Here is a 16,687-nt window from a genome sequence, read left to right on the forward strand (position 1 = left end):
CGCCGCCACTTACCGTGGCTGTTCCGGCCCGCAGGCCCCCACCCTCCACCCCAAGCCGGGCGCGCGCCGACTTTGCAGCCCTCTCAGCCCCCTCCCCGCACTCGCCAGCCCCCGCTCGGGGGGCCCGCTCCGCCCACCCGCCCGCGCGCGGGGCCGCGTGCTGCGCAGGCGCTACGCAGGTCCCGCCCCGCGACGACAGCGCCAATCAGCACGCGGACAGGGAGCCGAGCCTGCCCCGGCACGAGGCTCCCGCGCTCCGCGCCTGCGTCCTTTGGCAGTGTTGCTGCCTGTCTCGCGGGGTTCTGACTCGATCCTGTCATCACGTCCGCGCTTGGATTCCAAGGTGCCCGACCAGTGCTGGACCTGTGTTCCCTATCCCCGGTCTCACAGCGTCCAGATGCTAAACCGGCGTCCACATTTCAGGCCATTGCTGGTGACCATCCCCCTACATACCCCAGATTTCATCCGACGCTTTTCTAACGCCTCAGAATCCGGGAATACGCTTCGTCCCCGTCTCCACCTTAGTCTAATCACCATCTTTTGCCTAGGAGTACAGGATCTACCTAAGGAACCTCTCGCCCTCCTTTTCTTGCTCCCCCTATAATCTCCTCTTCTCCCCAGCCAGAGGTTCCAGGTGGCTCTGTCCCCTGACTGCATTGCTCCCCCCCAGGCAGGTACTTAATACTACTGCATGAGTGGACAGCTGTATCCGGTACCGTGAGCAGGCTGGACCCCCTGTCTGCCTGTCCTAACGACCTTCCTCGGGGTGAGTGGGGAGAATGCCCGTGGTAAGGACCCAGGCCCCACACTGGGAGGCAAAGATGTGGTCCGCACACCTGGTTCTCCCCTGCAGGTGTCATTTCAGCCCTGGACCCCGTGATTCATGCTCTGGTTGAAAACAGGTCCTGGGCAAGAAAACCCAAGCCCACAGCAGGCAAATGTCATTTATTTACGTCTTCAGGTGTGTGCAATTTTTCAAGAGTTCTTATGCCCGTTCCCCTCCTGGGTTCCCCAAGGGGCTTCTGCAGAGACAGAAGCAGCCTCAGGTGAGCAGGGCAGAGTGGCCAAGCAGGCACCCTGAATGGGCGGTCACCAGATTACAGAATTGGTTCGAAGCCTTTGGTTCTTATCTGCAGAGTTCAGACCTAAACCAGGACTCCATGATCCTGGCCCTAACTGGGTCTTAACTGCTAGGTGTGTTTTCCAGCAGGTATGACTTTCTTTGTTGTTTGAACCCAGGTTTATCTGGCTCCAGTTTGTATTCTTTAAAAATTATTTATTTATTTATTTTTAAAAAGAGGGAAATGGAGAGAGACAGAAACATTGATTGGTTGCCTCTCGCACACACTCCACCTGAGGATTGAACCCCCACAATCTAGGCATGTGCACTGACCAGGAATTGAACTGATGACCTTTTGGTTATGGGATGACTCTCCAACCACTTGATCTACATTGGCCAGGGCATGACTTCATTTCTCTCTTTTTTTTTTTTAATTTTTAAAGTATATTTTATTGATTATGCTGTTACAGTTGTCCTAATTTCTTTTCCCTTTGCTCCCTTCTGCCCAGTATCCCCCTTCCCTCCAGCAATCCCACCCAATTAATTCATAGCCATGGGTCACACATATAAGTTCTTTGGCTTAACCCTTTCCTATATTATTATTAACTTCCCCCTGTCTATTTTGTACCAACCAATTATGCTGCTTAATTCCTGCACCATTTCCCCATTTTTCTCCCTTCCCCCTCCAAGGTGATAACCCTCCAAATGATCCCCATACCTGATTCTGTTCCTATTATAACCATAGTTTGCTTAGTTTGTTTTTAATTTTTTTTTTAGGTTCTGTTGTTGATAGTTGTGAGTTTGTTGTCATTTTAATGTTCATAGTTTTGATCCTCTTTTTCTTAAAAAACTCCCTTTAACAATTCATATAATAATGGTGTGGTGATGATGAACTCCTTTAGCTTTACCTTGCCTGGGAAGCACTTTCTCTGCCTTTCCATTCTAAATGATAGCTTTGCTGGCTAGAGTAATCTAGGTTGTAGGTCCTTGCTTTACATCACTTGGAATACTTCTTGTCAGTCCCTTCTTGCCTGCAAAGTTTCTTTTGAGAAGTCAGCTGATAGATTTATGGGAACTCTTTTGTAGGTAACTCTCTTTTTTTCTCTTGCTGCTTTTAAGATTCTCTCTTTATCTTTGTTTAACCTTTGGCATTTTAATTATGATGTGTCTTGGTGTGGACCCAAAGGTCTAGCTTGTTTGGGACTCTGTGCTTCCTGGACTTGTATGTCTATTTCCTTTGCCAAATTAGGGAAGTTTTCTTTCATTATTTTTTCACATAAATTTTCGATTTCTTGCTCACCCTCTTCTTCTGGCACCCCTATGATTTGGATGTTGGCATGTTTAAAGTTGTCCCAGACATTCCGAAGCCTCTCCTTGTTTTTTTTTCAATTCTTGTTTCTTCATTTTGTATTGGTTGGCTGTTTATTTCTTCTTTATGTTCCAAATCATTGATTTGAACCCCGGTTTCCTTCCCTTCACCATTGGTTTTGTGTGGATTTTCCTTCGCTTCACTTAGCATAGCCTTCACTTTTTCTCTTATGCATTTGCCGTACTCAAGCATATCTGTCAAGCCTGTGAGCATCTTTATCACCAGTGTTTTGAACTCTTCATCTGTTAGGTTGACTGTCTCCTCATTGCTTAATTCCCCCACTGGAACTTTGATATGTTCCCTCTTTTGGGCCATACTTCTCTGTCTCCTCAACTTGACAGTCTCCTGTGTTTGCCTCTGTGTCTTAAGTAGAGCTGTCACACCTGTTACATTGTAAGGGGCAGAGCCTTAGGTATTTGTCAGTACAGGGAACCCGTTTCACCACGTTGTGGCACTGTGTGGGGGAGGAGGGGTCTGAGAGGGAACAGTGCCACTTGCTCAGCACTCGCCTCTTTTCCGGGTACTTCTCGCTCTTCCTGTATGGAACTGGCACCCCTCTAGCTGTTGTCCTGGTTGTGACTCCCACAGTGGGTGGGTCTGCGGACGTTCTAGGACTGGGGGTGGCCTCTAAACAAATGGCCTCTGCTGAGAGACCAACAGTTTCTTCCTCTGCTCCAACCCCCACTGGTCTTCACAAGTGAAAAGCAATGAGCCTTTATTTTCTCCGGCGCTGGAACCGTGAGCTATGCAATCTGATCTGGTGCTGGAAGCGCTCGCCAGGTGTCCCTCCCTACTTCTTTTAATGTGTGACTGTGTTATCTGCAGGCCGGCCACAGCCGCTGTCACCACCACTGCCACTGCCACACCATGTCCTCTCCGCCCCTTCTACCTGTCCAGATGAGTATTGCTTCTTTATATCTTTGTCTGTTGAACTTCACTGCACCTCAGTTTTCTGGAACTTCTGATTGTCTCTAGTTTTAAGGTAGTTGTATTCCTTCTTAGTTGTGGAGGGAGATACAGCGTGTCTACATATGCCTCCATCTTGGCCAGAAATGACTTCATTTCTTAATTGAAGAAATGTAATTACAGAGACAAACACATTGATTGCAATCAGTGAGATCATGTGAACATGTTTAAAGGAAAAACTATTAACCACCCATACCTTGTGTCAGGGGTCCCCAGGACTACCTCCCCCACCATCCTACTTTCAGTTTTTTATATACAGAAGTGGAATTCCAGAAAAAAAATTGCTGAGTCAGACGATAATTCTGTGTTTAATTCTTTGAGAAACCGCCATCCTGTTTTCCACAGCAGCTGCCCTATTTCACCTTCCCACCACCAGTGCACCAGTGCATGAGGGTTCCGATTTCTCCACATCCTTACCAGCACTTGTTTTTTGGGTTTTGTTTTATTTTTCATAGTAACTATCCTGATGGGTGTATGTGCTGTTGGGTCACAGCATTTTTGACCTCAAGAACCACTGTCAAATATGCACCATATGTGTCCCCACTTTCTCCTCACTTGCTTCTCAGGGAATCTGGCCCAAGCCGGGCTCCTGGGATTGTACTCCTAGCAGCTGGTCCAGAGTCCATGTGCTGCCACAGTGGCCTAAGAGGGTGGACATGACCCCAAGAAGAAGGGATGGGGCAGCCCATTTCTCTCCCCTTTGCTGGGTCTTCCTTTGCTCCTTTAAAATAAACCCCCTTTCCCAGACTGGCTGGCTTAGTCCCCAATTAGATACCCTTTCCTGCCCATCTCCGAAAGGGAAAAAAATAGAAATTAAACTGGAAGGTGCCATATGAGGAACCTTAAAAAGACTTTATATGGCAGGGTCTCCCCTCAGCACTGCTTACTTTGGGGTCCAGTCTTTCTCTGTGGGGGCCGGGGTGTCTTGGGCACCATGGGGTATTATTGAGCAGTATCCCTTACCCCACCTACTCCATGCCAGGAGTGTCCCCTAGTTGTGACAACCACAGATGTCCCCAGACACTGCCAAAATCCTTATAAGCTAATACGAAGCTAGGGAGGCACTTTCCTGGGGTCCAGATTTAGTGGGGCACCATATACCTTGGTCATCAAAGTGAATAGTAGTAAAGCATTTTAAGTTTTAAAGTATTTTAATGCAAAAGGTTCATTGTGAACAAAATGTCAAAATTTTTATGAAATTTGACATGCACAAAGCCAAGAAAACGATGCCAGATACTGAATTTATCACACCATCCTTTGAACACCCAGTAGGAATAAACTGCAGAATGAAGGTACCATGCAGTGCAACAAAATGCCAAATTTTATTTAAATACAAGGTTGAACGAACATGTCAAGCTATTTTGGAAGCCAAGACAAACTGACACAGGCTGCATTTATATGTCTTTTTATGCTTTTTTAAAAAATTTTTATTGGTTATCTTTTTCCCTGGAACATTAAAGTGCTTGAAAAAATATTGAGATATTGAAAATGGATTGTATTAAAACTCGTGGTAGTTTGAAATTAAATACTCCATTTTTACCCAAACCTGAATTTATTAAATTCCACTTTTATGGCTTTCACAGAGGCAAACTCAGATATATTTTTGTGTTTTTTTAAAAAATGTCTCCACCTCTAGATCTTTTAAAAATTAAATTTCTTGGGGTAATATTGGTTAACAGCATATGAATTTCAGGTATACAATGTTATAATATAGCATCTTTGTACTCTGTTGTGTACTCAGCACCCAAACTCTAGTCTCCACCACCTTTTTACCTCCTTTACGTCTTTGACCTCCCCTGATCCTGTTCCCCTCTGGTAACCACCAAACTGTTGTTTGTGTCTGTAGTCTACATATGAGTGAAATCATATGGTTCTTGTCCGTTTCCATCTGACTTATTTCACTTATTTCACTTAGCATGACACTATCAAGATCCAACCAAATCGTTGCAAATGGCAATATTTCATCTTTTTCATGGCTGAGTAGTAATATTCCATTGTATACATGAACCACATCTTCTTAATCCAGTCATCCATCAAGGGACACTTAGGTTGTTTCTATGTCTTGGCCACCGTGAATAATGCTGCAATGAATATAGGGTACATATGTATATCTTTATGAATAAATTTTCAAATTTTGGGGGATACCCAAAAGAGGAATTGCTGGATCATATGCTTTTTAATGGAGAAGTTGAATGTTCTATTAAACTTTCTTGTTTTCCTGCAAGGTTACTGGTTCACTGAAAAAACAGTGCCAAAAAACTGAGTATATTGTAAAATTAAGATAGTATCATTTGCCCTAGCTGGTGTGGCTCAGTGGATGGGGCACCATTCTGCCAACCAACTGGCTGTTGGTTAGATTCCCAGTCAGGGCACATGCCTGGGTTGCAGGCGATGATCTCCAGTCAGGGGCGTGTTGATGTTTCTCCCTCTCTCCCTACTATCCCCTCTTTCTAAAAATAAATACAAATTTTTAAAAAGGTAGTATTGTTTGTTATCTGTCATTATTTTTTAAATTAATTAATTAATTTGTTTATTTATTTTTAGAGAGAGGGGAAAGGAGAAAGAGAGGGAGAGAAACATCACTGTGTGGTTGCCTCTCACTTGAGCCCCCAACTGGGGACCTGACGTGCAACCTAGTCATGTGTCCTGACTGGGAATTGAACCAGCGACACTTATCTGTCATTTTAACAACAAAACCTTTTCTCTACTGCCAGTTATCCCAATGGAAACATCATTAAGTATTTTGACTCAAATCCAGAGGCAGGTGTAAATTACAAATTATATAAGGCTTAAGATAACAATGTTATCCTTGAATTACATAATTTTTATAACTAGATTTTATCACAGATAATTTAATGAATTCTGAATATTATAACTGTAGGCTGGTCTAAAAATTATAGGGTGTTGTGAAAAATGTGCAAATTGTATTTATCTGCAATCATTAGAAAGTTAAGTGGTATTTTCTCCCAATAGCATCGTTGTAGTTTCTTTTTCCATTGGTATTACTAAAAGTTGCATTTTATTTTTATTTTTTTAAAGTATATTTTATTGATTATGTTGTTACAGTATTTCCAATTTTTTTTCCCTTTGCTCCCCTCTGCCCAGTACCCCCCTTCCCTCCAGCAATCCCACCCCCCTTAGTTCATGTCCATGGATCGTGCATATAAGTTCTTTGGCTTCACCCTTTCCTATACTATTCTTAATATCCCCCTATTTTGTACCAACCAATTATGCTTCTTAGTCCCTGCACCATTTCCCCATTTCTTCCCCTCCCTACTCCCAGCTGATAACCCTCCAAATGATCCCCATATCTATGATTCTGTTCCTATTCTGGTTTGCTTATTTGAATTTTGTTTTTATTTTTTAGATTCAGTTGTTGATAGTTGTGAGTTTGTTGTCATTTTAGTGTTCATAGTTTTGGTCTTCTTTTTCTTAAGTAAGTCCCTTTGATATTTCATATAATAATGGTTTAGTGATAATGAACACCTTTAGCTTCACCTTGTCTGGGAAGCACTTCATCTGCCCTTCTATTCCAAATAATAGCTTTGGTGGATAGAGTAATCTTGGTTGTAGGTTGCCTTTCACCACATTGAATACTGCTTGTCAGCCCCTTCCTGCCTGCAAAGTGTCCTCTGAGAAATCAGCTGATAGTCCTATAGGCTCCCCCCTGTAGGCAACTCTCTGCCTCTCTCTTGCTGCCCCCTGGACTCTGTCTTTATCTTTCACCTTTGGCATGTCAGTCATGATGTGTCCTGGTGTGGTCTCCTCTGGGTCCAGCTCATCCGGGACCCTCCGTGCTTCCCGGACCTGTATGTCCATCTCCTTTGCAAAATTTGGGAAGTTTTCCTCATTTTTTTCAATTCTTGCTTCCTCATTCTGCACTGGTTGACTGTTTTTTTTCTTCCTTATGTTCCAAATCATTGATTTGAACCCTGGTTTCTTTCCCTTCACCATTGGTTTTGTGTATGTTTTCCTTCATTTCATTTAGCATAGCCTTCACTTCTTCTCTTAATGCATTTGCCATACTCAAGCATATCTGTCAAGCCTGTGAGCACCTTTATCACCGGTGTTTTGAATTCTGCATCTGTTAGGTTGTCTATCTCATCTGTTAGGTTGGCTATCTCCTCATCGCTTAGTTCTCCCACTGGAACCTTGATCCGTTTCCCCTTTTGGGCCATATTTCTCTGTCTCCTCATTCTGACAGGCTCCTGTGTTTGTTTGCCTCCATGTTCCAGGTAAAACTGTTGCTCCTGTTATGTTGTAAGGGGCGGAGCCTTAGGGATTCATTAGTACAGGGCGATCTGTTTCATCACGTTGTGGCGCTGTATGTGGGGGAGGGGTCTGAGAGGGAACAATGCCGCCTGCCCAGCACTCGCCCCTTTTCCAGGCACCTCTCCCACTTCCGTACCGGACTGGCGCCCCTCTAGCTGCTGCTCTGGCTGTCGTTCCCAGAATGGGTGGGTCTGCGGATGTTCTAGGACTTTGGGGGCCCCTTAAACAAGCAGACTCTGCTGAGACTGGCAGTTTCTGCCTCTACCCCAACCCCCACTGGTCTGCACTGTCAGAGGCAATGAGACTTGATTTACCCTGGTGATGGGACCATGGGCTGCGAGGTGCGGTGAGGATCTGGGAACACTCCCCAGGTGTCCCTTCTGACTTTAAAACATATGACTGCGCTTTCTGCTGGCCTGCTGCTGCTGACACCACACCACGTCCTTTCTGCCCTGGCTCTGCCCCTCCTACCTTTCTTCTTTATATCTTTGTTTGCTGGACTTCCATGCAGTTTGACTTTCTGGAACTTCTGGTTGTTTCTAGTTTTGAGGTAGTTGTATTCCTTCTTAGTTGTGGAGGGAGGCGCAGCATGTCTTTCTACGCCTCCATCTTGGCCAGAAGTCTCAAAAGTTGCTATTTTAAATCCACCCACCACTAATTTAAGACAGCTATGCTAGATTAAGTTGTTTGGTTCCATTTTCACTGCTTAATGGATTTTATACATTTCTCATATGCTTCTTCACTCATTGGTTCATCTCGTTCTGAAGGGTTACTCAGTGTCATGTTCATTAGCCAACCGTCTTCGTAACACGATTTGTTATGGTCCTGGATTTTCTTCAAGAGCTTCATTAATTTCAGTTACATTTGATAGAGGAGAATAGAGTTCACTAACAGCTTTCACACTTTGCAAAGCACCAAACTCATCTTGTTTGTTCAATTTTGTTCCGATTTCAGGCAGACTACAGTAAACATCTCCCAAAGCCTCCTGTGCAGAATTGCTGGTTCCCACTGTTTCGATACCATTTTCTGTTGTTACCCATTCATGTTTCTCTGTGAATTGATGCATCAAGAGCAGATTGGGGCCAGAGTGGAGTGTCTGGATATGTCCATCCTCAAACCCCAGGGCTGTAGCAGGCAGGGCGCAGCGGCACCAAGGCAGCACACAGGCTGCATGCTGCGGCCCACATGCTCTGCACCTCTTGGAGCACCATGTTCCCAGGAGTGCCCATTCTTAATTTTTTGAGGGACCTGCATGCCGTTTTCCATAGTGGCTGCACCAGTTTGCATCCCCACCAAAAGTGAGCCAAGGGTTCCCCATCCTTTCTAACACTTGTTATTTCTTGTCTCATTGATATTAGACATTCTAACAGGTGTGAGGTGGTATCCCATTGTGGTTTTGATTTGCATTTCCCTAACAGCTAGTGAAGTTGAGCATCTTTTCATATATCTGTTGGTTATCTGTATGTCTTCCTTGGAAAATTCTGTTTGGGCCCTCTGCTCATTTTTTTCCCAATTACTTTTACATTCAATTTTATTTTGTATTAGTTTCTGGTGTACTGCATATGGTCAAGCAATCAGATACTTTACAAAGTGTTCCCCCTGATATTTCCTGTGCCCACCTGGCACCCTACATAGTAATTACAATATTATTGACTATACGAGGTCTCTCTGGAAAAAGTCCAACCACTGTTAATATAACGAGAACAGTTTGCATGACATTGATGTAACCTGAAAGCAAAGGACAGTGGACTGGAAGTGCATGCGTGAACAGTGTGACTTCACTGTGGGGGTGGTAGACATCATTGAATGAACATGTGTACCGTGTGGCTGTCACACTCAAAATGAGTGAGTAGAGCAATGAACCTACATCAGATTTTGCGTTAAGCTTGAACATTCCTCCGTGGAAACTTTGGATGATTCAGAAGGCCACAGCTATGGGCAACTGGTGATTGGCAGCTTTATCACAACAATGCACCCGCTCATACATCACGTCTTGTGCAGTTTTTGGTGAAACATCACATCACTCAGGTGACTCAGCCCCACTACAGCCCAGATTTGGCGTTCTGCAACTTCTGGCTTTTCCCAAAACTAAAATGACCTTTGAAAGGGAAGAGATTTCAGACTGTCTATGAGATTGAGAAAAATATGTTGGGGCAATTGATGGCAATTGGGGAAACTGTGTGAGGTCCCCAGGTACCTACTTTGAAGGGGACTGAGGCATCATTGTCCTATGCACAATGTTTCTTGTATCTTTTCTTCAATAAATGTCTCTTATTTTTCATATTACATGGCTGGATATTTTTCATATTACTTACGCTATACTTTATATCCCCATGACTGTTTCGTAACTACCAATCTGTACTTCTCAATCCCTTCACCTTTTTCACCCAGTCCCCCTCCCCGCTGGCCATCATCAATCTGTTCTCTATCTATGAGTCTGTTTGTTTTGTTTGTTCGTTTATATTGTCCTTTGGATTCCACTTATAAATGAAATCATATGGTATTAGTCTTTCTTTGACTTAGGTATTTCACTTAGCATAATACCTTCTAGGTCCATCCATGCTATTACAACTAGTAAGATTTCATTTTTAAAAAAATTTTTTTATGGTTGAGTAATATTACATGTAATATTTTTTTATCCATTTCCCTATTGATGGGCAATTGGGTTGTTTTGTAGCCTGGCTATTGTAAATGACACCTCAATGAACGTAAGTGTCCATATATTCTTTCAAATTAGTGTTTTGGGTTTCTTCAAATATCCAGATGTAGAATTGCTAGGTCATGAGGCAGTTTTGCCAACAGTGCACGAAGTTTCTCTTTTCTCCACATCCTTGCCAACACTAGTTGTTTGTTGATTTATTAATGATAGCCATTCTGACAGGTGTGAGGTGATATCTCATTGTGGTTTTGATTTGCATATTTGATGATTAGTGATGCTGAGCATGTTTTACATATGTCTATTGGCCATCTCTGTGTCCTCTTTGTAGAAGTGTTTATTTAGGCCATCTGTACATTTTTTAAATTGGATTGTTTTGTTGTTCAGTTATATAAGTACTATGTATTTTGGTTATTGACCCCTCACTGAAGGTATCTTTTGCAAATATCTTCTCCCATTCATTTAGTTTTCTTTTTGTTTTGTTGATGGTTTCTTTGTCTGGGCAGCTTTTTAGTTTGTTGTAGTCCCATTTATTTTTTTCTTTTACTTCTCTTGCTTTTGGCATCAAGTTCACAAAAACCTGTATGAGACCAAGTTCCATAGTTTAATGCCTATGTTTTCTAATATGTATTTTATTGTTTCAGGTCTTACATTCAAGACTTTAATCCACTTTTAGTTAATTTTTGTATATGGTGTCAGCAATCTAGTTTCATTCTTTTGTGTGTGGCTTTCCAGTTTTCCCAATGCCATTTGTTGAAGACTTTCCTTTCTCCATTGTATGTTTTTGGCTCTTTTGTCAAAAATTAGTTGCCCACTGTCTGAGTGTATTTCTGGACTCTCAATTTCTTAAAAAAGATTTTATTTATTTAATTTTAGAGGAAGGAGGAGGGAGGGAGAGAGGGAGAGAAACATCAATGTGTGGGTTGCTTTTTGAGCGCCCTCAGCCAGGGACCTGGCCTGCAACCCAGGCATGTGCCCTGACTGGGAATCAAACCAGTGACCCTTTGGTCTGCAGGCAGGTATTCAATCCAGTGAGTCACACCAGCCAGGGCTGGGCTCTTAATTCTGTAACATTGGTCTGTGTTTTTTGTTTTTCTGCCAATACTGTACTATTTGACTATTGATATCCTTGGTTATTCGTGCTACCTGATTGTTTCTCTGTGCATTTGAAGCAGTAAACTCCTGCTTACAGTTTGTATATTTATTTTTAGAGAGAGAGGAAGGGAGGGAGAAAGGGAGAGAAACATCAGTCAGTTGCCTCTCACACACACTCTGACCAGGGACCAAACCCACAACCCAGACGTGTAGCCTGATCAGGAATTGAACCAGTGACCATTGGTTTTGCAGGATGACACCCAGCCAACTGAGCCACACTGGTCAGGGCTGAGGTAGCGAACGCTTGTTTAAATAGTTTTGCTCTTAGCTGTTCAACAGGTTGCTAAGTAGAGGTCTTTTCTTTTCCAATATGAGGCGCTGTAGCATGTTGGTTTTCTCATTCCTGCTGCCTCTATGGGGTTCTGCCTCTACTGGGATCCACTGCTTGGGTGGGCAAGGGAGAAGGGTCCCCAGTCTTCTGCTTTGCCTTCTTGCTAGTCATGGCTTGCTACACCACTCTGCCACATCTCTGCTTGCCACCGGGTTTAGCTGCACTAGGCACTGGCTACTCAGGCCAGAATGTGGCTTCTGCCCCTCCTGTTCCCCTGGCTGCCATGTGAGGGCTGCAGGCTGACTCCTCCACCGTTACCTCATCAGCAGGGTTGTGGTGGGCACTGGCCTGCATCTTGAGGACCTGTTTTTGTCCTTCCTTGTCTTACCTCCCCTGCTCATCCTGATGCACCACTTTCAGATGTCCCCATGCAGTATTTTCAGGCTTATCTGTGTGTAAAGCAGGATCTTTTGTAGAGTTACAGATGTCTGATTTTAAGGAGAGGAACAAAGGGATCTTCTCTGTCATGATGCTGATGTCACTCTTGAGATGTTTTTATTAAAACCATTACCCCTTGCCCTGGCTGGTGTGGCTCAGTGAGTTGAGTGCCAGCCTGCGAACCAAAGGGTCGGTCACTGGTTCAATTCCCAGTCAGGGCACATACCTGGGTTGCAGGCCAGGTCCCCAGTTAAGGGCACGTGAGAGGCAACCACACATTGATGCTTCTCTCCCTCTCTTCCTTCCCCCTCTCTAAAAATAAATAAATAAAATCTTAAGAAACAAACAAACCATTAACCATTACAAAAATACATAAAAACATAGGAATTGGGGCACATTTCCTTTTGTTTCAGGCTGCAGTATGGTTCAGCACAGTCCTGTCTACCCTCATGCATTAAATATTGTTAACAAAAGTTTAATAAGAGTACTCATTTATCTCACAATTCACAATGTATTTAAATGACAGACATGTTCATATGTGTCTGAAAAAAATCAGATATTATAATGGCAAATGACAAGAAACAAACATCCCTGTCTAAATGATTAGCTAATAAATGTTGGTACCAGGCAGCTGTTAAAAACTGAGGATGCTGTGCTTTCTGACGTGGCCTGGACTCCAGGAAATTAGCCTTAGGTGAACAAAGTATATGCAGAAAGATGTGTAGCAAATGCTACCACTTGTGTTTAAACTATATGGCTGTTAGGGATTGAATGTTTCTCCCACTAAAATTCATGTTGTAGTTCTGAGCTCCAGTGTGTCTGTATCTGGAGATGGAGCTCTAAGGATGTAATGAGGTTAAATGAGATCAGGAGGGTGGGGCCCTAGTTCCCTGGGATTAATATTGTTCTAAGAGACACCAAAGAGCCCACTGCTCTCTTTTCTTCCTTCTGCTAAGGCATCAAGGAAAGGCTGTGTGAGGACACAGTGAGAAGGCAACTGTCTGCAAGCCAGGAATTGGGTCCTTACAGAAGCCAACCCTGCCAGAATCTTGATCACAAACTCCAGCCTCTGGAACTGTGAGAAAATTGAAACTGCCTTAGATACTTAAATTCTGTTGTTTAGCCACCTAGTCTGTGGTGTTTTGTTATGGTAACCTGTGCAGAATAATATAACAGCTATTTTCACAAATATGCTATATCTGCATAGAATATTTCTAGAATTTTCAAGAACTTGGCAAGAGTTGAAGAGAACTGGGCAGGGACACCAGGGAGGGAACAGACTGTGCCATATCCTTATGTACTTGCTTGGTTTTGTATCCTTCATGTGATGGTTTAACGTGTCTATAAGTTCTGATATTCCTCCTTTCAAAACACAGAGACTAATTTTCCTCCCCTTGAATGTGGGCTGACTCCAGGATGTGATCCTAACAAATGGAATGTGCAAAGAGAATAGAATAGAGAGATGGAGTGAGACTTCTGGAAGTAGGTCATAAAAGACATGTGGCTTCTGCCTCTTCTCTCTGGAATCACTTGCTGGAGGATGAGGGAGGACAGCAGCCACATTGTGAGGATGATCAAGCAGTACTGTGGACAGGCGACATGGAGAGAAGCTGAGGCCTCATGAGAGCAGCCACACAAGGCAGCCATCCTGGAAGTGGCTCCCCCAGACCCAATCTCGCCTTCAGTTGAGGCAGCCCCAACCAGCAGCCTGTCTGCAGCCTCGTGAGAGACCCAGGGCCAGGACTCCAGCTAAATTACTCCCAAATTCTTGGCCTACAGAACTGAAAATGTTTGTTATAGGGTAATGTCTTAAGGCAGCAATGATAAATACACTTTGCAGATATTATTAAGCACCTTTTATAACCAATTTCTGCCAGCCATTGGGAAATACCTAGATTTGCAAAGTTTTGGAGCTGAAAGGACCCCTAGGTCATCCAAGTCACCAGGTTACCAAGATTACCAAGTCTCCAGCATCACCATGTCCAGGCAGGGTAGGTTTCAGAGCAAGGTTTAATGTATTTATACATCAAAGTTATTTTCAGAATCATAGAAAATTCCAAGTTATGCTGTAATGTCCTTGCAATCCATGCTGAGGGCTGGGTCTGTTCCAGATGTAGCAGGTGCCGAGATGGAAGCTGTTAGAACCACCAGTCAGCTGGAGGAGGAACACAGCAGAGTGAGCAGAAGGCTCCCAGCTCCTGTTCTTATGGGAAAAGAGGCACTGAGTAGTGAGAAGGAACACAGATGTGGCTGCCAGGTTCCAAAACCAGATCTAGCTGTGCCATCTAGAAGCTGCATGACCAGGGCTTCAGGTCATCATCTGTGATGTGGGGTAAAGCCATGCACACTCTGGACTGTCATGTGGGCAGGGAGCTAATAACACAGGCAACATGGGCAATACATTAATGGTCACACCAGGGACTAATGGAGAAGTTTGAGGGGTCATTACTGCCCATCCAGGGAGGCCAGTGGCTGTGGGCCAACCTCCACTGCCCCAATCTGTAAACTGGGCATTCCTCTGTTCTGTCCAGGGCTGGGCAGATTGAGATGGCAAGCAGGGTACATGGTCAGTCTCCAGGATTGAGTACCGAGAAGCAGTGCCCACTCCGCTGTCCCACAAACTGAGGCTGCCAAGTGGTAGCTCTGTGCCAGTGGGCAGGAGGAACCTGGAGAGCCTACCCACAGCTCTGCCCACAGACAGATTCTGCAGGGTGAACAGTCCAAGTGAGCCTTCCAGCCCTGCTGCCCCAAACCTGGAAGCGTGGGAACCTACCTTGTGGAAGCGCATTCCTCTGCCATGTGGGAATCATGGGGTTCATCTGCTGACAGGCGCTAAACTTACCAGAGGGGTCTGAGGAGGGTCAGTTTAATTAGTGATCCTTCTTAAACTTGCCATTGATGTAGGGCACCCAGTCCAGAATCAGCCGCCAGTCTGTGGCCCACACTAGCCCCACGGTGCCCACGGCGCCCCACATGCCCGCTGTGGGAATCCTGTGAGGATATAACGGAGGTTAGGCCCTGCTGGGGGCTCATCCTCCCGGTAGCACATGTTGGTCCCTCCCTCCATCCCTAGCCACCATAATATCAGGCACCCACCATGTACTGGCCCCTGCCCAATGTGTGGACACCTCCTGCTGATGATCCTGCAGGTAGGCACAGGCAGAAGACCCTATCTGCTTTCATATTGTAATCTGCCTAAGGTTTCATCTGAGGAATTTGTTACTAATAAGAAAACAAACAATCTAAACTTATAACTACCATAGCCAACAGCTAATGTGTACATGCAAGCTTCATATATCTAGTTTACACTGACTGGCTAACCCCTGCAATAGCCTAAAACTGAAGGAGGCATAAATATCAGGGTCTCTGTTTTACTTTTATAACATAGATCTCATTTGTTTGCTTTCTCTTGTCCGCTGACTAGAACATCAGCCACAAAGGTTCCATTTAGCTCTGTGTCTCTGGCACTCAACAGTGCTAGGTGCTAGCACATAGTGTGTGCTCAATAAGTGCTTACTAATTGAAAGCCTGGATGAGGTTGTTGCTGCTCTGACCAAGCCCAGATGAGAATGGACCAACAGCTGAGGGAAGTCCAAGCTAAGAGGCAGAGGGACTGTATGGGCGCCGGTGGTTCTCACCTGATGCGCCAGGGACAACCTTCACCTGGCAACCCTGGCACTCCAGCTATCAATCACCACCATCATTGTCCACCTGAAGGTCCCTGCAACAGCCATTGTCCAAAGGCAGCTCCCATTCCTCTCTCTCTTCCTGAGCTCCCCGACACGACTACCAAGTGCCTCCCCCTCTTTCTTAGCGCTTCATTCTGTCACTCAAATCCCATCGGCCTCCCACATTGGGGCACAGACAGGCTTCACGTCCCTGTTTAAGACCATTTAAAAAGTCAAAAGCAAAGCCAGGAACATACAGGATCAGTTTTCAGGCCTTAACAGTTGAGCCAACGGTGCTGGGCGGGAACAGTGTGGGCACCTCCCGGGCGGTCACCGTCGCGGCCCCCAGGTAGAGGTGGGTAAACTGAAGCTCAGAGCGGTTCGGCCACAGGGCCAGGAGTCTGCCTGAGCCAGACCGCTCCGCCTCTCTGTGCCTCAATTTCCCCATCTGTGGCCCGGCACGATTTAGGGTCTGGGGGCGGCCGTGCATGCACTGATAAGGGCCGCCCAGCAGCGGTATGGGCCGGGGAGGACGGGCACGGAGGGCAGAGGGCGAAGGTCGCAACCTCACCAGTTCTTGGCCAGTTCAAGGTAGCGCGGGCCCAGAAACTTGCTCAGCATCTCGACGAACTCCGCAGCTCAGGGTGACCTGGATTTCGCTCGCCTGGGACGTACTGCGTACAGGCGCAGAGAGGCTCCGCCCCGGGTCCAGAGACCAGGGGAAATCTAGCCCCGACCACTGCGCGCGCAGCCCTGCAATACAGTAACAGTCATTTCCGGGGCAGGGTGGATAATTTAGACTTGGGAGAGTGTGGGCGGGCTTTTGAGCACG

The 16,687-nt window shown here is 45.2% G+C and overlaps 1 protein-coding gene, 1 long non-coding RNA gene, 1 other non-coding gene and 1 pseudogene across 6 annotated transcripts; 1 reads left to right on the forward strand and 3 right to left on the reverse strand.

The window, feature by feature from the left end:
• Positions 1–86: 86 nt before the first annotated feature.
• LOC149999588 (uncharacterized) lies at positions 87–13,378 on the forward strand. Of its 2 annotated transcripts, none has more exons than XR_016513487.1 (3): positions 87–433; positions 671–766; positions 13,144–13,378. It is a non-coding gene; the product is annotated as an uncharacterized LOC149999588 (long non-coding RNA). The 2 variants fall into 2 exon arrangements; XR_016513486.1 differs by having other exon boundaries at positions 87–343.
• Positions 4,571–4,702, reverse strand: LOC149999589 (small nucleolar RNA SNORA8). The gene has a single exon (XR_016513838.1). It is a non-coding gene; the product is annotated as a small nucleolar RNA SNORA8 (small nucleolar RNA).
• LOC149999590 (glycine cleavage system H protein, mitochondrial pseudogene) lies at positions 8,367–8,885 on the reverse strand (annotated as a pseudogene).
• Positions 13,379–14,179: 801 nt separating the features above from the next.
• On the reverse strand, positions 14,180–16,615 carry UQCR11 (ubiquinol-cytochrome c reductase, complex III subunit XI). 3 transcript variants are annotated; one of them, XM_090289189.1, is made up of 3 exons: positions 16,427–16,615; positions 15,030–15,178; positions 14,180–14,385 (listed from the first exon to the last, which is right to left on the reverse strand). In XM_090289189.1, exons 1-2 carry the CDS (start codon positions 16,474–16,476, stop codon positions 15,058–15,060), a joined length of 171 nt encoding a protein of 56 aa, XP_090145315.1. In that variant the 5' UTR covers positions 16,477–16,615; the 3' UTR covers positions 14,180–14,385; positions 15,030–15,057. The 3 variants fall into 3 exon arrangements, with proteins under 3 accessions (XP_090145315.1, XP_090145314.1, XP_090145313.1); XM_090289188.1 differs by having other exon boundaries at positions 14,180–14,390; XM_090289187.1 differs by having other exon boundaries at positions 14,180–14,342; positions 16,427–16,612.
• Between the last annotated feature and the right edge of the window lie 72 nt (positions 16,616–16,687).

This window comes from Furipterus horrens, unplaced genomic scaffold (assembly GCF_987537825.1).
Source record: "Furipterus horrens unplaced genomic scaffold, mFurHor1.1.pri manual_scaffold_10, whole genome shotgun sequence".
NCBI lineage: Eukaryota > Metazoa > Chordata > Mammalia > Chiroptera > Furipteridae > Furipterus > Furipterus horrens.

What these genes read in the sequence shown, in the direction of transcription:
- UQCR11 (XM_090289189.1), bottom strand. Translation starts at nt 16,476, where the DNA reads ATGCTGAGCAAGTTTCTGGGCCCGCGCTACCTTGAACTGGCCAAGAAC. An exon ending in CTTGAACTGGCCAAGAACTG is followed by an intron (nt 15,179 to 16,426) that starts GTGAGGTTGCGA and finishes ATATCCTCACAG; the next exon opens with GATTCCCACAGCGGGCATGT.